At 47.5% G+C, this 21,639-nt stretch overlaps 1 protein-coding gene across 2 annotated transcripts in view; it reads right to left on the bottom strand.

Annotated features, from left to right (window-relative positions):
• TWSG1 (twisted gastrulation BMP signaling modulator 1) overlaps positions 1-21,639 on the bottom strand; it is a 129,015-nt gene that overhangs the window by 71,344 nt on the left and 36,032 nt on the right. For both annotated transcript variants that reach the window (XM_078688136.1, XM_078688135.1), the window contains exon 2: positions 6,504-6,664. In XM_078688136.1, the coding sequence (XP_078544262.1) occupies positions 6,504-6,626 (123 nt within the window). In that variant the 5' untranslated portion in view covers positions 6,627-6,664. The remainder of the gene's footprint in view (positions 1-6,503; positions 6,665-21,639) is intronic.

Raw genomic sequence — 21,639 nt, 5'->3', positions numbered from 1 at the left:
TATCTACCGCACTCTATCTACCGCACTCTATCTACCGCACTCTATCTATCTATCGCACGCACTCACTCACTCTATCGCACTCACTCACTCTATCGCACTCACTCTATCGCACTCACTCTATCGCACTCACTCTATCTATCGCACTCACTCTATCTATCGCACTCACTCTATCTATCGCACTCACTCTATCTATCGCACTCACTCTATCTATCGCACTCACTCTATCTATCGCACTCACTCTATCTATCGCACTCACTCTATCTATCGCACTCACTCTATCTATCGCACTCACTCTATCGCACTCACTCTATCGCACTCACTCTATCGCACTCACTCTATCGCACTCACTCTATCGCACTCACTCTATCGCACTCACTCTATCGCACTCACTCTATCGCACTCACTCTATCGCACTCACTCTATCGCACTCACTCTATCGCACTCACTCTATCGCACTCACTCTATCGCACTCACTCTATCGCACTCACTCTATCGCACTCACTCTATCGCACTCACTCTATCGCACTCACTCTATCGCACTCACTCTATCGCACTCACTCTATCGCACTCACTCTATCGCACTCACTCTATCGCACTCACTCTATCGCACTCACTCTATCGCACTCACTCTATCGCACTCACTCTATCGCACTCACTCTATCGCACTCACTCTATCTATCGCACTCACTCTATCTATCGCACTCACTCTATCTATCGCACTCACTCTATCTATCGCACTCACTCTATCTATCGCACTCACTCTATCTATCGCACTCACTCTATCTATCGCACTCACTCTATCTATCGCACTCACTCTATCTATCGCACTCACTCTATCTATCGCACTCACTCTATCTATCGCACTCACTCTATCTATCGCACTCACTCTATCTATCGCACTCACTCTATCTATCGCACTCACTCTATCTATCGCAGTCACTCTATCTATCGCACTCACTCTGTCAATCCATCGCATCACCACAGCATCACTCAGCCCAACCACAGCATCACCACTCAGGGGCACCACAACATCACTATGCGCTACCACAGCATCACTGAACGCCACAGCATCACTCGTCGCCACCACAACATCACTCAGCGCCACCACACCATCAATCTGTGCAACCATTCAACAACAACTGGTTCAAATAGGTCCTCTCAATGTTTCAAGCTTTATTACAAACGTCACAAAAAGATGTTAATATTTCACTTCTGTTCTTGGATTATCAGCACAATAAAATACACTGAACATAATCTTTACAAAAGTTATTTACAAAAGTTTAAGCTATTGCCATTATAAATTACAATAACTTTTAAGTATTAATTATTTAAAAAAATTAAAAGCCATTGTTATTTGTAATATCAATACATCTAAGTCACGTAAATACAACACATATTGCATTACAAATGCTACAGGTGTCACATATGCAAAAGTTACAACTATTTGCATTGTAAATGACAAAGCTATTCATTTCGATATTTTCAAAACCAACACATAAATAAAAAATGTGTAATATACAATACCAATAGCTCAAACTTTCCTAATGCGAGACCTATTGCATTTCAAATGCTTGTTGAATATTGGAACTTGTAGGTCCATAACTGGAATATAAAAAAATAAAAAAATACAAAATCGAAACTACAGGTTACAGCTAGCAAATCCCACCATTTTGCATCCCAGCATGTTGAGTGCTGCTGGCTAAAAGGTCCAAACTGGCTGATGGTGCCGTATTTGTCAGGTGTCTGATGGAAGGTCTGGGCAGACAGAAACAACCATGATCTAACCTTTAAGATCTATTGTCTATCTAAGCCAATGGTTTATAGCCATGCTGTACAGCATGGAGGATGCTGTGCAGCAAGGCTAAGAACTACTGGCAAAGCCACTAGGTCACAAAGTCGAGACCTATTGGCTTTGCACATGCTTGCTACTTTTAGTTGGAGTACTCCATAAGAGTGCATTTGTTTTCCAGCTGTCTCCCGCATGTACTTCTCCACCATCTGCCATGCTCATGTTACTCTCTGACCCTTTGCTTCCCCACAACTCCCTTCTATGATGGGCTCACCAATGTGTTCTTCTCCCTGCCACGTTGATTTCTCTCCGTTTGATGCCCCCCCACACCCTCTGTAATGCTTCAGTCCAGGCGCACACCCATCGCTTTCGCTCACCCTCCATGAGCCCGCGCCCCTCTGCCCTCAGTTATGGTCCTGTCCCACAACTGTTTCTCCCACAGGCACAACTATTTTTTTTTTCATTTACTGATTCCACTCTAATCATTAAACAAAAGGGAAAAAACTCTTGAATCATTGTGTTGGCACACGGATGCTTGGTGTGCATAGCTACCAAATGATGCAGGCGTATAGATCATAGGCTTTTTTCTATTTTAGCCATTCTGCACAGTAATGGTAATGCTGTGCAACATGGCTAAAAACCATTGGCAAAGCCAATAGGTTTCAAATGCAAGGCATTTCGGCTTTGCCAATGCTTGTTTTGGGAGTAATCAGAGGATGGCATTGTGTTCAAGTAAGGTTGGACAGTATGGATTGGTGGTTCGGTAGGACTGAAGTTCGCTGTTACTACTAGATATCTTGGAACCAAAAGTCCAACTCTGTCCAGATTACTTTTTTTGAGTTTGACTATTATGTGGCGGTACCTTTTACAAAAACCTTGGGTGGGGTATCATTCTCAAACCATTGATTGAATAAGGCCATTTCAAAAAGGCTTTTTGGAGTAAATAAAGTGGCACTCCTCTAGTGCTCTCTTACTTACTCAATAATGCCGATGAGAATTGGCTTCAAAATAACTCAAATGGGAAGAATATGTGCATTTTCAGGGAATAGGTATATAAACTAAGACAAAGGACTATGCCATCGTTGCACTTTTACTAACGGGAGGTTGGACATTTCTGGGAAAGATTATATCCTGTGTTTATAAATGCTCTTGCAAATTACCCCAATGTGTATTCCTAAACTCTAATCTGCTTTATTATAATGCACACTTTAGTGAGGTCAGATGCTGCTCAAAATCACAGTGTTAGGGTTTCTATTTTTTTGTGCATAATGATGTTGACAGAAGTCAAAAATACTTGTAGGACATTTTAAATTAGACCCTACCATGGTCTAAATCTAAATAGTAATTGAAAATGTTGCACGTTTCAATTGCGTCCTTTTCATTGTCTGCAATATGTGGTTTACAACAGCCACCACTCCTCATGCTTGAAAGCAGGACCTAGTTGTTCCTTTTTTAAGAAACCTACGGCTGAACCAGCAACTCTGTAACTATCATCCCCCTCCCCCCCCCCCCGAGCTCGCCCTCGCCCTCATCTTCATCCTTTTTACTCCTTGCTAGTTTCCATCCCCTGTAGCATTCCACAGAGCTCTCACCTCACCTTTCCCCTTTAACCGCTACATCACCCCTTCTGGATCACTCACAAGATCTTTTGTATTTGTGCTGATGTCGTGTGTAGACGATACCCAGATTGTCCTCTCCATCAACAATATCAAGTTTAACTTTAACATATTTGCATGATATCTGTGGTCGTTGGATGATAAGCAACTGTCTCAAACTCAACAGTGAAAAGGTGGAGGTCCTCATGCTAGGAGGTAATTCCTCTACCTGGTCTTCCCTCTGGTGGCCCTCTCAACTCAGCCCCACCCAGGTCTTCTGTAATAAAAAAAAAGTATTGCGTTCTTTTTTGACATTCACTGGCGAGATTGGTAGAGTTGCGGCCTCTTGTTTCCATCATTTGAGGATGAGTAGAAAATTCGTTCCCTTGCTGTCACTTACTACTAGTAGAACAGTGGTTTAGGCGTTAATATATTTTGCCTAGATTACAGAATTTAACAGTATCTGAGCATCCTTACCCATCTCTGGCATCATTTACAATTTGTACACAACATTGCCACCAGTCCAATTCTCTGGCTCTCTCTCGGTACTCTTGTTAGAGTCCATCTGAAGAAACTTCACAGCATCAACAGCCAACGTTCCATTTTAAGGCACTTTTCTTGTTTATTGGGCCCTTAATATCACATGGTTGATATATCAGAGGTAGAGGTTCCTTCGATATCATCTCTCATGTAATTACACTACACTATGGCAAATTCGCTTGTGACCTATGTTTTAGGTCGCTGCTTCTTCCCTTTCCTAATTGCCTACATTAGAATTCCCTTCGGCTCCATATCTGGAAAATTTCAGACTAACTTCTCTGCAAAATATTAAGAGCCTGTCTGTTGCAGTTGGCCTTATAAGCCCCTCTTCCTTCCATTCTTATTATTTTGCACCATGACAACATTTTGGGTATCAGTCACACTATATACTACTTAGCTAAGCAACATAATATTGTGCAGAATGGAGATAAATTAATATCACCTATATATTTTTTGACACAATGTCCGCTCTACTTTGCACAAGTCATGTGCATTGCTGCAAGTAATTCACAGCTATAAATCTACCATGCACTTGAAAATATCCTGCCCACCTCTCACTTTTTGGGCTACCTCTGATCTTTGAGCCTGGTACAAATGTCCATAAGTCCCCATCGCTAATCTAGTCCTAAGAGCATGCACCAGATCAGAATGTAAATCTATGTAGCATAAGCAATATGTGCACTAGGCACACGCCTGGAACGTATAGAAGAATAGTGGGTGCTCCCATGGCAGAGGCGGAGGAGCGGTCTTGGAAATTTAATGCAAATAGGTTAGACATCAACAGTAACAATTTCATGGCTACAATCATTTTGCTTTTCATTCAACACTATTATCTTCACATACGTTACACATAAATGGTCTTCACCTAAGAAGTAAGTAGAGCGAAATGGTCTTCACGCAGTACTGCGTGATATTGAATGAAAATGGATTATAAAAACAACAACTCTACAGTTGTATAGTGTGGGTTCTCACACGCTTATGGAAATAGCAAGTATTAACAAAATATAATATACATTTTTGTATATATATTCTTTATGCATTTCAACCTCTATGGCAAACACATTTGCTAGTGCCCACAAGAACTTGGGAAACTGCATTTCTACATCTTGCATGGATTATATAACTCTCACTGTAAGTTCACCAGTGATTATTTTTTCTTTTTTAGATATATGGCTTTCCCCAATAGACAGATACCTAAAGCCACTACATGGTTCAGGGATATACATGTGTGTTGTCTGTTTGTGTATGTAGTGTGTACAAGTGTGTAGTGTCCTGCCAAGTGAACACATAGAATTAAGGCTGATTGTGTCTATGCCACCAGAAATTCACTCTAAAAGAACTGGTCCATAAAATCACACTCTTAATTCTCCAAAATATTGTAAAAATAAACCACAGAACATATCTAAGACAACCATGGCAGATATTATGGGGTCACCAACGTGCACAGGAGAAGATGGGAAATTCCACCGCTCATCCACCTTAATAGTGATTTATGTCCGAACATAAAAGTATTACGAGTGTACAGCTCCACTTATCAGCTGACTCAGCTCTCCAATTATTCCAGTGGTGTGCACTGGAGTTCTGTCAGAAGCTTATAAATAATTTATACGTGGGAAAAGCCTTTGATTATGTCTACTAGAGCCATAATGGGGAAACTCTCAACATTTATGGCTACTTTCAGCAGTTGTGATGAATTTACCTGTGTTGTCAATGTAGATCGGTATATTATGAGTGTTTGCGGAAATGGTAACCTGTTGTTTCCCCAAATCTAAACTCTTCTTAAGCTAGCCAAGTACTTCTACAGTAAAGAATAAAAGATTTGGTGAGTGCAGTAACCTTATCGATTATTCCTAGGTAATTCTGTAACTTCTAAGGAAAGGCCATATTGCTTCTGACCAGGGTAAACATACAAGAATGAAATCTACTCGTCAATTTCCATTTTTCAAAGTACCTAGAACAGAATGTACAACTCAATTTAGTTAAAGACTTTCTGAATGTCAAGCGTTGAAGCGGTTGCCGATAAATTATGCATATTTTTGTGGCAATGCCAAACACCCATGTTAGAATTGAGTGGATCGACTGACCGATCAGTTATGCACCACTTTGGGAGAACCTGTACAACTCCAATGACCCTTATCTTCATTAGCACTTTAAAAGGTACATCATTTGTGTCCATGAGTGAAGTGTTCCACTTACAGCTTAACCAACTGTTTTCATTTGTGTGCACCCATCTGCACTGAGCTACACAGTGCTCTAATCTGGAGCTCAACAATTGAAGAAATAGTAATCTGCTCACACGTTTTTTCTTCCACACATTACCAAAACAATAAATGTTGTTTCATGCTCCTTAAAACACAATCTAGTTGAAAATGCCCAAGTACCCTCTAAAAACAGAAATCATTTCATGCTTATGGGGCGAGGGACAACAATTCCTGGAGAACAGCACGATGTGTTACTGAAGCAGAGACACACAGCTTTTAAATAAAATTACAGAGGGCGTTTTTCCCACTATATTGAAAACCACATTGTTATCGTTCATTTATAGAACGACCAGCAGACAACATAGACCACAAGCCTACCTGAATGAGGCACTTGCTTACGTCACTAGCACAAAGCGCTTTGTTGCAGCCCAGTGTTGGTAAGATCCAAGTGCAGCACAGCAGGACAGCCGTTGTAGGGAGCAGAAAGTAGAGTGACCTCATGATCTATCGCCCTGGTCAACTTGACCAACTTTCAACAGCTGAAATAGAAAATTGAGATAACATTAATTGGAATTGGTCTACTTCAAGCCTCTTCATGCTTTCTCCAACTAGGTCTGATGTTTTGGTACCTTAACCTATTAGGAGTAGCTCTATGACTCTTGGAGGTCTTCATGTTGGCCCTGCATACTACCACAAATGTTTATGGAAAGTTGGCCACATTTTACCAAAATTACTCAAAAACGACATTTATGGATTCTGACCAGATAGTTCTCTGTCAGCTACACCTTTTAGATAAAATCTAATTTCATGAGAACGATGTATTCCTTATATCAATAAACATTACAATCCATCAGTAAACACTTCAAAAGTGACCCTTTCTCAAAGGGAGTCGCTTTTTTCTTTTTTAATGGATGGGTTTCTCAGATGCCCATCACTGGTGGTGCGAACTGAAGGGCTTGTCAAATACTAAGGCTGCCTAATCTAGATTCCATTGTATTCACCTTTCTTCCACCACCCGAAACTTCCAGTCTCCATCTCATTCTTATAAGATCTTTTTCTTCCCTGATGTATCCCTTTGCTTTGTCGCGGTTTCCCTATTTAATTCTTCCTCTTTCTTTTTTTTTTTTAAATTTGTTTTATTGTTGCATCAGAGTAAACGGGTACAGTGTAAATAATCTGCTGACGTGGCCTCAACATTCAGCCATGAACAGCCAAGCGTGCAACGTTTTTTTCGTTTTATACAACTGGTGCAAATATACATTTCCTCAATTAATCAGTACAGATCGTGCAAACATGTCTGCAGGCTGGGAGACAGTGAACCTGCATCGCCAAGAGGACGATGAATGATGACAGGCATGTAAGTTTCCGCCTCAGGGGCGTTGGGTCGGGGTCTGTACTGTCTATATAACGGTGCTACCAGAGAACGGGGGGGGACAAAACTGTGGGAGGGAAGCATGCGGGCGCTAGCAGGGTCTGAGCAGGGTGATACTGGTGACGGGTGTCGGGGGGGGGGGCCGAGGAGCCATTTCAGTTTGCGCTCCAGAAAAGGGGGGGGGAAGGGGACTAGATAGGGGCGGATACACCCCGTGCACATGAGTAACAAGGTGGGCGGCATGACACATGAGAGTTTGATCAGGATGCAGGGGGTACCGGGAGCCTGCCTTGGGGAGGGTGACACCAGGTAGAGGCTATTGGTCCTATTGGGCGGGGTGGGGGGAGGAGTAGGTGGGTCTCCTGCTCGTGTGGACTGCCGGAAGCTGTGGAGGAGCATAGCCCATTCCATGGATATGGGAAATTTACGCGCGCCCTTGGCTTCTTCCTCTCTAAGAGCATCCTCTTCCGCCGCCGCCCATTTACCGACCGCCCCCGTCCATGCTGCTATAGGGGGACCCTCCGGGGATCGCCAGCGCATGGCTATGCATCTGTTTGCCAACAGGAGCGCTAAGGACACGAAGCGTCTATGTACCGGGGCTCGCTTAGGGACATGAAAGATGCCTAGTGCGCTGGACTCCCAGGTGGCTAGTGTAGTGAGATCTGTGAGTTCCGACAGCGTGTCGTGTACCACCCGCCAAAAGGAATGAAGGTCGGGACAGCTCCAAAACATATGGCGAAAATCTGCAGCAAGGGAGCAGCATCTGGGGCATAGGAATGATGTGGAGGGATAGAACTTCTGCAATCGCGCTGGGGTGAGGTACGCCCTGTGTAGGATATAGTATTGGATGTTCTTGAAGCGGGCGTTCCTAGAGACGCGTTTTGGGGCCTCGAGCGCTTTAGTCCATTCTGAGTCATGTAGTGCGCGACCTATGTCCTCCTCCCATGTAGCTCGCAAGGTCGTCAGGGGAGCGTGTGAGAGTTCCCGGATGGATTTATACAGCCAGGTGACTAAGTGGCGTCCCACCCCCATACGTAGGATTGCATGTATTACTGGATGCGTGTCTGGCTCGCCAGTGTGGAGATTAAAATGGGGCCGGTATCCGCCGATCAGCTGTCTATATCTGAGGAATTGGCCCGGGGGGAGCCCGTATTCAGCGATCAGGCGGTCAAGTGATTTTAGCTGGCCTTCCTCGAAGAGCGATTCCAGATCCGTGATGCCACAGTGCGACCATTCGGTGAAGAGTGGAGCCGTGAAGTAGGAGTCCTGCCTGGGGCTGCCTATCAACGGTAGTAGCGGGGAGTACGGAGGTCTATTGGGGAACATTCGGTGGATCCGCATCATGCACCGGCGCGCTATCGCCACTTGAAGGGGGTATGTGCGCCGTGGCTTGGTGCCTGGGAGGAGAAGACGGGTGAGTTCCGGGGTTGCGATTCTGCCGGTCGGGGTAACAGTCTCCTGAGGGTAACGGTCCGCCGTCCAGTACGATAGCCATTGGAGCTGTGCCGCGAGGAAATATGACTCGAAGGACGGAGCTCCGAGCCCTCCCTGCGTCGTGGGAAGTTGGAGGGTTTTCAGGGCGACCCTGTGTCGGCCCTCGCCCCAGATGAGGGTCCCTAGGAGGGAGTCAACGTCGCGGAAGAAGGACCTGGGTGGTATCACCGGTAAATTTGTGAAGTGGTAAAGGAGTCGGGGAAGCATTATCATTTTTGCCAGGGCTATCCGTCCTATTGGGGCCAACGGGAGTTTATTCCAGAAGGCAACCGCCGGGCGCAGACTGGCGAGTGCTTTGCGGTGATTACCCTCAAAAAGGTCTGCTGGAGAATGGTACAAGCGGACACCGAGGTACCGGGGAGCCTCCGTGGACCATGAGAGTTTATGCGGTCCGAGCTCGACTTCCCGGGGGGGCAGGCTCGGGTGTAGGGGGTAGACTGTGGACTTGTCCCAGTTCACCCGCAGTCCCGAGGCGTCTGCAAATTCCGCCAGGGTTGCCCCTATGGGGGCCAGGTCCGTTTCGATGTCTCAGACGTATATGAGGAGATCGTCCGCGTACATGGATACGCAATGTGTACCGTCCGCAAGTGGGATGCCCCATTCCACACCCTCCAGGCGCAGCCGAACCGCCAGCGGCTCAGCTGCCAGCGCAAATAAGAGGCGACAGGGGGCACCCCTGTCTTGTGCCTCGTCGAACTCCAAACGCTGGTGATATGCGTTTCCCGATACGAACTCGTGTGGTTAAATCGGTATACAGGAGGCGTGTGTACGCCATGAGTGTCGGGCCGATATTGAGGCGCCGCAAGACTGAGAATAGGTAGGGCCAGGTGAGGGTGTCAAACGCCTTCTCCAGGTCCATAATGAGGCAGGCGGCGCGGGGGAAATCTGTCACGTATCTGATCCTGAACATGGAAGACTCGGCGGAGGTTCTGGGAGGTGTTCCTCCCCGGAACAAAGCCGCATTGGTCGGGGTGGACTAGTGGGCGTATGACCTGCGCATATCAGCCAGAATTTTCCCCAGGATCTTACAGTCGGCCGACAGGAGCGTGATGGGGCGGTACGACCCCATGTGGAGTGGATCTCTGTGGGGTTTGGGAAAGGTGACAATCACGGATTCCCGCAGTGACTGGGGTAACCTCCCTAGGTGAAGAGACGCCCCGAACATCCGTGACAGACGGGGGACTACTAGGGGAGAGAATGTCGAGTAGTATTCCAGTGGGAAGCCGTCCAGTCCCGGCGCTTTATTCCGAGACATGGCACGCATCGCCTGGGTGATGTCAGAGGGTACTATCCTGGTGTCGAGAGTGCGCTTGTCGACATCCGATATTGCGGGTAACGTCAGCGGGTCTAAAAAGCGATCTACAGAAAACGGGGAGTACTGGGCCGGGGTCCCGTACACCTGTGCATAGTGACACTGAAATGCCAGGAGGATCTCGTCCTGTGAGCGCACCAGCACACCGTCCGGATTGATGATATCCGTGATTGGTTTGATTTCGGTGTCCTGCCTCGCCATCCAGGCCAATAGCGCCCCAGTTTTGTCTCTGTCCTTGTGCACTCTGGAGGCGTAAGCCCTAAAATTGTATTTTCGGAGGTCAGCGCAGGCAGTCCGATACTCCGTCTTAGCCTCGGCCGTAAGCACGGCGTGCTCCTCCGAGTCGTCAGGTCGTTTAGTGAGTGCGGCCAGAGCTTGCTCTGAGGTCAGGAGCGTCCGTTCCAAGGTGCGGCGGACCCCTACTACCTGTTTGATGCATTCCCCCCGTGCCACCACTTTAAACGCGTCCCACTCCACCAGCACCGACGATGCCGTGTTCGTGTTGTGTGTGAAGTAGTCTTGGATGCTGGTTTTGTGTGTGTCTCTGAATACTGGATCTGAGAGGCAATCCCTAGGAAGGCGCCAGGTGGGGACTGGTGGATGCGGGGGGCGCCAGGTCAGACGAATGATGTGGGCGTCATGATCCGAGAGGATCCGACCTAGGTAGTCTGTAGATATGATCTTAGGGAGGATTGGTGCAGAACAGAGGAAACGGTCCAGGCGGACCCGGAGGTTGTGTGGAATCGAGTGGAAGGAGTAAATGCGAGCCAGTGGGTGTAGGTGTCGCCATGCGTCAGTGAGCGCCCAGTGCGTGGTCCATGCCCTAAAGAGCTCTGCCTGCCGAGGGGCCGGGGAGTGCGTGGGGGGAGGATGCGAGCGGTCTAGGGTGGGGTCCAGCGTGCAATTAAAATCACCTCCCAGCACCCACGGAAATGTAGTGAACTGGGCCAAAACGCCCGTGAGGTGATCCCAAAATTTATCCTGATCCGCGTTAGGGGCGTATATGCTGCCAAGGAGTATTCCCTGTCCGTCAAGTATTCCCTCTAGAAGCGCATACCTGCCCTCTCTACTACCCGTCGGAGCACCCGGAAGGGAGTACCCGGCCTGACCCAGATTAACGCGCCGCGCGCAAACGCTGAATAGTGTGTGGCACAGAAGATCCCTCGCCATTTGACCTGCAAGCGAGTGAGTTCGGTAGCGTCAATGTGTGTCTCCTGCAGAAATGCAATACTGGCTGACATACGCTTAATGTAGGAGTAAACAGAGTAGCGTTTGCTAGGCGTGTGGAGGCCTCGTACGTTCAGTGTAAGGACATTAATGTCTGAGCGTGAGACTGCCATTCTTAGGGTAGCGTGGTTGGGAGAGGGACCCCCCTATATCTCCCGAGAGCCGCCAGTGCGTATGTGTCATGTGTGTCCCTGTGCGCCAAGCTTCCACAATCGTGGGGGAGGGACTAAGGGGATTAACAACAAATAGAACCTTGGGTGGGAAACAGTCCCAATACTGAGGATATCTCACCGGAGGTGGCATATCCAAACTAGTGTCCCACTAGGGGAGAAATACAACGGAAATCTGCGGGGGTGGCAGCGTGTGTCGTTGCTGGGCCTGTACGCAGGTCGGGCTCGTGCAGGAGAAGCGTCTATCGCTCGCCAGCGCTTACAATTATTTGGCAATGCAGTCTAGGCTCCTAGACGTCGCGCAATACAGTAGGCAACCATGAGAAGGATATAGCAGTGGACAGTTCATCCATCACGAAGAGGTACCAGGTTGGCTGGTCAGGGTAGCGTCCAAGGTGTGCGCCGCAACGAGGGGGGAGGAGATTGGTCCAATCCCCGACATTGTTCCATCACTGTCCCGGTCTTTCTCAGGGGTGAACAGGTGCGGTTGACCTTCCAGATCCGATGCGAAGGGTGATGTGTGCAGTTCGGTCACCGCTCGTAAGGCATCGCGTCGCTCCTGCAGGATTTGCGTGAGGTCGGGTGAGCCCGTGGGGGAGGATGCTTGGCTTTTGGGGCGACCTGATCGGGCACGGCTCGCGCCCCGTCGTCTGGATCGGCTGAAGTCGTTGTTGCGTGCCCTCTGGGGTCCGGGTTTAGGGATTATTGGGCAGTGAAACTCAGTCCAATCCTGTGCTTCCTCCGCCGTGTCGAAGAAGAGGGCTTTCCCCTTGTGTAGCACTTTTAGGCGGGCCGGGAACAGCAGGGAATATTGAAGATCATTGGCGCGGAGGAGCCTCTTGACGTCCAGGAAGTTGGAACGCTGTTGCTGGACTTCTCGGGCGTAGTCCGGGAACACCATGACGTGCTGGTCTTCAACTTGTAGGGGGCCCGCCGTCCGGGCCGCACGAAGCACCGCATCGCGGTCTCGGAAGTGCAAGAATTTAGCCAACATGGGTCGCGGAGGAAGGCCTGGCTTGGGTGCCCGGGCCGGGACCCTATGGGCTCTTTCAATGGAGAAGTATGCCGACCGCTCCGCTTCCGGGATGAATGATTTGGTCCAGGACTCCATGTATGTCAGAGGGTCCGAGTTCTCAATCCCTTCCGGCAGGCCCAGGACGCGGATGTTACATCGTCTCGAGCGCCCCTCCAAATCCACTGTGCGTTCCTCGAGGACCGCCACGCGGTGTAGGACCTCCTTCATTGCCGCCTCCTGTGTTTTCACCGCAGGCTGCAGCTCGGTCACGATCCGTTCTCCTTCCTTCACCCTGTCCGCCAACTTGCGATGGTCGTCGCGGATTAGACTGATGTCTGTCGTCAGGGCGCCCAATCTCTCCTCCATCGAGAGGCGGGACAATTCAATTGCCGCCAACACCTGATCCAACTTTGCTGACAGTGTGGGGTCGGTTTGCGACGCGTTGGCTTGCGTCCACGTTCTTGTGTGTGGTATCTTCTCGACGGCAGTCTCGGGGACAGCCGTCACTTGCGGGGCCCTCGGTTTTCCCATGATTGCTGTCAGAGATGGGGGGGAGCCCGGACCTCCGTGCACCTCGCGTTCAGCAGATCACCTTCCCTCAGTGTATCCGGGTAGTCGACAGCTCAGTGCAGGTTGGGCTCCCAGTTCTTCTCGGTCCTGGGGTAGTCACTGGCTTCCCTCAGGGGAACCCCTATTGGCTCGGGGTAGTAATGGTAACTTGCGGCTGCGAGGGGTGGCAGCCCCGGCGTCAGGAGATACGTGTCAGGGGGTACAGCCTCCACAGACCAGGTTCCCCCAGGAGACAGGGCGTTGTAAATGCAGCTGGATCTTGCTCCCTCTCCCTTCGGCGTGTGAGGTAGTCCTTCAGCCGAACCTGGGGGCCAAGGAGCAGGCGACAGAGGCCCGGGGGGGCTCGGGGCTGTGAGCGTCGTCGACGTGGCGTGCCACCGCCTCAGGGTCGGAGGAGCACCCCACTTCCAGGGCGGAGCCCGCGCCGATCACGGTGCTCCTGTCCCTGCGGGCGCCATCTTAGGGTCAGGCACCCGGGTCCGCCGGGCTGCACAAGGCGGCAGGAGCGTTCCAGCCCCCCCCCCACTAAGGGCCGGCGTGGTTCGTGATTCGGGGGTAGGAGGCCGCCGGGCCGTCGGCGCCGCAGTCCACGGAGGGGGGGGGGAGAGGGGTCGACACTCACCGCCGCCAGATGAGGACCCTGGATGTCCGGAGGGCACAGCGCTGTGTAGGCGGCACTGCCACCGGCGCCCCTCGGTCCGCGGTGGCTGGCTGGGGTCAGGCTCCCGTCTGTGCAGGAGCGCCGGTGCGATGGAGCTCCGGTATAGCGGCCGCCATCTTGTATACCGGACTGCCGCCGTGGGAGCTAACCTGGTCCGGAGCACAACCCCGTGGGCCGGTCACTCCGCTCCCTCCTGGTGTTTTCCGGGTTCCGCCAGCTGTCCGCTCCATCCAGGGTCGCCGCCTCAGGGACAGGCTCTCGGTGGCGCCCACATCAGGGAGACGGAGTCGCGTCCGCCATTTTAGGGGGGCTCAGCTCCGGCTCTGGCGAGAGATGGTCCGGTGCTTGTCGCTCGCTAGCAGCCCCCTTGGTTCAACCCGAGGACGCTCCACTGCAGGTGAGCATTATGGGGATAGATGTTGTAGGCTGAGGCTCCCGGCGATCTCAGGAAGTGGGCAAGATGCTAGCCCGATCGCGGAGCCTCAGCAGGACACAGCCGCCATTGTGGCTTGCCAAGCCACGCCCCCCAATTCTTCCTCTTTCTTTATCCTTTTTCTGCCTTTCGCTCTCTTGCTTTGTGTCAAAGACAGATGATAAAAAATTAGATCCTGTCTGCATAAATCATTGTTGGTGATCGCCAGCAACCACTGGCACACATAAGGCACTGCTCAGAAATGAACTGTTTATTAACCCTTTTGAGTGAAAGCTGGGTCAAGTGGCTGCATCCACACTTCTAGAACTGCATCCCTATGTGTGATCACTACCCCTCTCTAACTCCACCACCGAGTCTAAAGCTGGCTCCCTCAATGGAGAAATGCACTTATGCTTTGTCACCATCAGTAAATATACAAATATTGCTAGAGCTGCCGCGACCCTATGGGGCTGCATGCCTGGCCTCCATTGGTAAGGACACACATGAACAGCTTTAATATGCTAAAATCCATATAACGAGGACTGTAGCGCTTTCACACTGTTGGATTGAGGTTCTTTCTATCTCTCCTCACTCTCGTAGCCTCTCCTTTTCCCCTCCCTCCCTCCTCTTTGTTCCCTGCACAGCGGGAGTCCCCTTGCCTGATCCTACCGTAATTTCTGAAATTTGCGAAATGTGGCAACTACCATTGTAATGCTTATAATGTATCCTGCCAATTTAATATGTACACACTATGGTTTACAATGCCAAACATGTATTATGTTGCATCAGGTTATGTACCAATCCTGGCACGAGCTCCACTGTTAATAGTAGTGCACTGCACTCTATAAAATCAACAAAAACAATCTTAAAAACATCTATATATATTGCTAAAGCTGGGCTGTAGATCAAAAACTCTGCTGCAGCAGGCACTCTCTTCTATACATGCTGACATTTCTGCACAACACATTCACAGGACAGTGGAGTTTGCGTACACAGCATCCTGGGCGCAGGACAAGCAGTGAACATAGCTGGCAAAGTTAAGGCTTTTGTAGCGTCAAAGACAAGGGGGCGGACTCTCGCATGGGAATATCCTAGATAAACAGAATTAAGGCTAAAAAAACAAAGCACTGGTTTACCATAAGGTGTCAGAAGCCTGGTTCCAATGGGACTAAATGTCTACACTAGACCAGAAGTGTTCACAGTCAAAAACATGAAAGGACAAATATATGCTGTAAACTGGCCTGAAGTTGCATCCCTATACAACCCGGATCAATGCAAGAGAAACAATGAGCAAAATGCATCAGTACAGCACGTAATATCCACCGAAGGGTTCAGCATGTGATCTAAGTACTCAGCATTTCACATTTTATTTGAAGATGTTAACAAATCAGTATTTCTATTACTATTGAATAAACAGCCAACACACTCAATATTCTACATGTAGATTTACCTTTATCAAGTGGTGTTACCAACAATACAAACAGAATATTTTGTTTGAAAAAGTTTGTTAAACCCACCATATAAAAGCACTGCACCTCAATATGTTGAATTCCACAACACAACTGCATAGACTTCAACAAGGCAGTAGGGCCGCGTACTGATGCACACAATTATTTTATGTATAAAAATCTTAATTTAAGAGGATGCAGCTTGAGAACTAACGGCCTTCCTAATGAAGTCAAAGTCAAAATGTTATTAGCATAGTTACTTGAAACCATTGCATAGGAGAAACAAAGTATTAAAAATCCTAACAAAATGATAAAATTGTGTGTGAGCAGACAGAAGTCCTTTAAAATAAATAAATAAATTAAAATAAATAATGTAAGTTCTTAGAATGTGCCTTGGCATAAAATTGTGCGGCTTTATATTCAACCAGCGATAGAGATTTTACAGATTTCCACACTAGCTTTTTTGAATGCAGCATTGCTGATGGTTGATTCCCAGAGCTGTAGAAGCCCTGTGTTGTGCAGGCATTCATTGAGGTAAATCGTGGCTGGCGATAAGTCTCTCTATTGCGGTTCTAACCATAGGTAGTGATTGAGGGTTTTTGGTGGAACGTTCCCGGTTTTGTCCCAGTTGATAATGAAGGCTCCTTGCCTTGCCAAGGTCTGCCTTTGTAGTCCAAACTCCAGCTTGATCTTTGCTGGCAAGGTGTGATTTGGCAGGCTGAAGCGGATTCTATACGCTCTTAATACGGTGCTGCCCAGGGTTTTAGCATCCTTGCACCTCTGCAGTTTGCTGCCGTAAGCTATCGTTGGTATAAGTTTGGTTTGTATTGCTCGAACTAAAGGGAGTAGTGTTGGACCTTTCAATTTTAACCTAAGGATCCTTAATGTGACTACCAAAGTGAGGCCTTTTCTTTTGATCGAATCCCTCTGAGCAACAAAGTGGCCTCCCTTATCCATGATCACCCCGGAGTATTTGTACTACATTGCTGCTTCGATGCGTGTTTTGCGCCAGAACCAGGCCAGTGGTTTCTTGTAGTTTTTGCCAGTTGTCATGGTCCTTGTTTTCTCAAGATTCCTTTGAGTCCTGAAGATTCCGGGACTTTCAATACATATTTGCTGGTATTCTTTGGTCTTTTTAACATAGTTTTTTTAAACCAATGTTATTCGTTATTACAGAACAAAGTTTTTGAAACTGTATCAGTTGAAAGCATTCACATACGCAAGACAATATGACAAACAGTATTTAGAAAGGAGCAGCTTGTTCAACACACAATAGTAAGAACAGTAACACTATTAATTTCAGATCACAACAATGAAAGTCACACCACATTTGTTTATGTCAGCGATTTAACAATGTCTGTGACATTTATGCCTCCACAGTATTCCTTGATAGCGGAGATGACGGACATTCCCCTCCTTCTACCCAATAGCATTAGGCACATTTGTATCTCCTATGGAAAGAGACCGGAGCTCTTGGGAGGGAGATGCGAGGAGCACTAGAGTGGGGGATAATAAGGGTATCGGACGGACCAGCCCGTGGTGGTCCACTATGATAGATGAACGAGGTTCCCCCTCTAAAACACTAGGGAATCTTTAAAAGTCTGGAACTCATGTAGCAAACCACCCCCATGAGGCTGCTATGGGGACCTTACGCAACCTCCAGACTTCTTCCCCCTCAGTGCTTGGCTTTTTAACATAGTTATTAGGAATTACAGTGACACAAAATTATTTCACTAATCAGTTTAATTTCTTTAAATGCAATACAATAAAAGCGCAAGTGCATGTATCGCTTACACTTTATATTTTAGTATATCACAATGGAGCTTAGATCTGTCAGTTTTCCGAACAGGTATACTTCTTGCAGAATGCTCGCACATAAACAAAACGATGGTTGTGGTCAGGGCCAATACAGCTTTCGCTCTATCCATGCAAAATGGCGTCCAGAAGTGTAAAAAAAAATGCTTTCTATTATAATGTATTTTGATATTTGTCACCAATAAGCGTATATTTAAAACAAGAAAATACATTTGCATTCAACCACTACGTTGAAAACCTAACTGATACGTTTTTACTTTGTCCAAAATTTACCTGATCGCAAAATTAATTTGATCTAGCCCCTCCATAGGGGCCTTGAAAACACCTTTTTTCATGTTGTAAAGCTTTAGGGATATTTAAACACCTACTGAAATATCTGGGTCAATGAAAAAGGTACATTCAGAGGAATGCAGAATGACGTCTCGTGGAGAGAGCGGCACCGTTCATACTAACTAATCAGTCTTAGGTGCTCTTAAGGGTCCAGTGACATAAAAATAGTGCTCCAGTTTAAACACTGTATTTAAAGGATTTCTAGAAGGTGAATGTTTCGAAAAAGTCAAAGGTTTTAATTTTGACAGGGAAATGACAACAAAACGTAGCCTTCCCTTTTAAACGTCTAATTTCCTCCCCTTTCAGGACATAATGATAGAGTGGAAACTAAATGCATGTACTTGTATAGGTTATGTGTAGTGCGGAGTCTCTCTGTGCAACTGAAATTGCACTTGTTTGGAAACTCTCTGAAGATGCGTTTCTAAATACATGCTTGTTAAGCTCTTTCTAGAAATGCTTATGCAATTTTCTACACTTTGATGTCTTACCACTCAAGGTCGTTTAACTGAAAAGCCTTAAATCAGCTAAAACAGATTTGTAATACAATTTGAGAGTCAAGAGATGTATTGTGTACTGTTCCATCCATTCCTTCTCGCCCTCACAAGTGACCACACCCATTTCACCTCAATGAGGAAATGGGGGAATGGATCAAGGCTACAAGGTCTGGTTGAGGGCTATTAGAGTAGGACTCCCTCAGTAATACTAATTCTCTGCTCTCAGCAGCACCCGTCAACTAGGAAGCCGATTATCTCTTTCATGGTACTGGAAATGAAATAAAGAAATGTCTCAAGAAGATGCGAGTGTCTAGTGGGAATTTTTTTATGGGGGTTAGATTTACACTTATGAAGCTTGAATTTTCCCTATCCTGTGAAATCCTTAATAAGCCAATACAAAGCAGAGCTAATTGCCAAAAGTCTTCTTCATGCCTTCCAAACTCCGACAACTCAATTTCAAGGTTGGTCATCACAATGTCCTAGTGCCATGCCCCAGCTCAGACGGAACCTTGGAAATGTGAGATTGAGTTTGCAGACTCATAAAAGTCCCTTAGGTCTGGGTACAAACTGACTCGAGTAGTAATTAACCGAGCTAGGTTCTCCATCAGCACTCTTAGCCAACTTCCAAGTCTAAAACATTTGCTGGGATTTTCTTATCTCCTTGCAAGTTTCACCTCTAGACAGAAAAATAATATTTCTGGGTGGAAGAACATGAACACTGTTTAGTCACATGTCTATTACGTACTTCAAAGTCTTTGTTTTCCCTCAAATAACCAGTTCCTTTTGTAAGGCAAAGTATCTGAGGTCTGCAACCAACCGCCAAGTAAGTGCCAGTCCCCAATGTAAATATTTTACCCCATTATGCCTCTTGTCCAAAACTTGTGCCATTCCCCACAATAACAGACTCTACTTCTTTTCCTAACGTTATACGGCCTGCCTTAAAAAGATTTTCTAAAGCGGGAATAGAATATTTAGGTGCAAATAAATTAATGAACATCTTAGCGAGTGAAAGAAGGCAATAGGGAGCAGATGACCAAAGGTCAGCAACTAGAGTACCTTGCTCATAAATTCAAGAGTTGTCAGGCGAGGCACAACCCCTTTTCCTTCTATAGGATATCGGATCCACACTGCTGCCCGTCCCAAAATGTCAGACAACCAAAACCAGTTACGCCAGAAATCATAAAAATTACCTGGTATGTCAAGGCCCAGCAACAACTGAAGACTACTCCGGACAGAAGTGGGATTCCACTGTTCTTAGTTCTCCCCAACCAAATACGTCACTTTTTAAAATCTGTTATTTAATTTTTTTATTGTAAATTCTTTTTATTGATTATGCGGTGGCACAAACATTAAAATCATTCAACATAGGATGAAACAACCATTCCCCCCACCTTCCCAGGTTGTTGTGGCGCACAACTCTGCCGGATAAAGCAAGTGACAATTTAGTAGCAGTTAAACAATCTTAGTTCCATGGGCACAGCAAATCCATAATTGGGTCAATAGGCAACCAGATCCAGGGGACTTATCCCACTACGGTGCACCTGGCCAACAGCCTGCCTCCCCTCCAACCGTGTCCATTGTATTGGCCCTTTTCTGCACCTATGTGCCACTTTTGACAATGGGTCCCATATTTTAGCAAATTTCCGGGGCAGCCCCTTGCCCGGTATATCAGCTCCTATGCCTGTTTGCACCATTCCATATTGGATACTCATTCTCTCAAAGTCAGGATCTGGGCACACCCAGAGTATCATATCACATCCAGTCGCGCCACCACCAGTGCTGTGTTACACAGGAGGAGTGTGTATCTGTTGAGGGTTAACTCCCCCCCCCCCCCAGACACCCTGAAGAGTCAGCCGGGTGGTGAGTAGAGCTCCAGGGCCTTCTCCAGCACCAGCTGGGCAAAGGCAGCTCCAACAGGGCTAGAGACAGGCAAAAGGCCCAGAACAGGTGGCCTTCTGGCCAAATTCTATAATACATACAGGATTTTCCTGGCTCTCAAAATGACCAAGTTGCATGAAAGCCTGCTGGAGGCTATATGCTTTCTGGCTACCCTGCGTGAAAACGGAATAGTCTTACCCTTGAAACCAGGGAAAGAACCCACCAACCTGGCCTTGGATTGCCCTATCACTATAGTAAACATTGATTACAAAATCCTCAGTTAGATCCTAGCCCTCTGCATCCAGTGAGTGATATCTTGATTGGTTAACGTAGACCAAAATGGTTTCATGCCAGTCGACAACACGTCTTAGAGTTGCTGTCCTAGTGCTGGACTTACAAAGCCATTCAATGCCCTCAATTGGTATTACCTCTTTTGCATCCTGTCCAAATTTTTCTTCTGTTCATGGAATTTTTGTCGGATCCGCATATTGTACACAGACCCTACAGTCACCCTACAGTCACTATCAAGATCGGGGGCCTTCTCTGTGAGTCCATCCCTGTGGGCAGGGAAACAAGGTAGGGCAGCCCACTTTCTCTAATTGTATTTGCTTTAGCAATGGAGCTGCTGGTGACCTGAGTTAGACGGTGTGGCTGAGAGTGGGGCATCCCTCGCCCTGTCGGAATCTACATGATATCATGATACATAGAAGATGTTCTCATATCTCAAGGTCTTATTATCTGATCAGTCCCATATAGCTGAGCTACAGGCGGAGTTTAGTGCAGCCTCTGGGTGAACTGGGACAAATCCTGTATTTTCCCCTTGGTGCCTGTCATGGACTTCATATTCCTAAACTTGCATGAGGGCCTGATCTAATGGGAGCCTACCTCCTTTCGCTACCTCAGCATCCGCTTGTACCACATGATCCAGAACCTGCTCCATGGGAACCTGACAACAGCAGCCCCACCGGTGAACTTTTGCCAGTTCCTCCCATTGTCTGTGATTGGCTGCATCACAGTTTCCAAGATGGTGATGCTTCCTCATCGCTTGTACTATTTCGCCACCCTCCCAGTAGCTGTCCCCTGGACGTTCTTCCAGGAACTACACAAGCTCCTGAGTGACATAACTCTTGGTGGCCCCCTACAACTACAGCCCATGCCAAACCACGCAGGTCACAGGATCACAACTTCAAAAATTATTATATGGCAGCCCGACTGCAGTTGCTCTCCTACTGGCTTGCCGATCGCTTCCTTGAGGAAGTCCTTCACTAACCCACACTGAATTACTATCACTAGTAATCCCAGGACCTGGCCTATCC

The sequence above is a fragment of the Lissotriton helveticus genome, chromosome 4_1 (assembly GCF_964261635.1).
Source record: "Lissotriton helveticus chromosome 4_1, aLisHel1.1, whole genome shotgun sequence".
NCBI lineage: Eukaryota > Metazoa > Chordata > Amphibia > Caudata > Salamandridae > Lissotriton > Lissotriton helveticus.
This window is presented reverse-complemented; position numbering and strand designations above follow the sequence as displayed.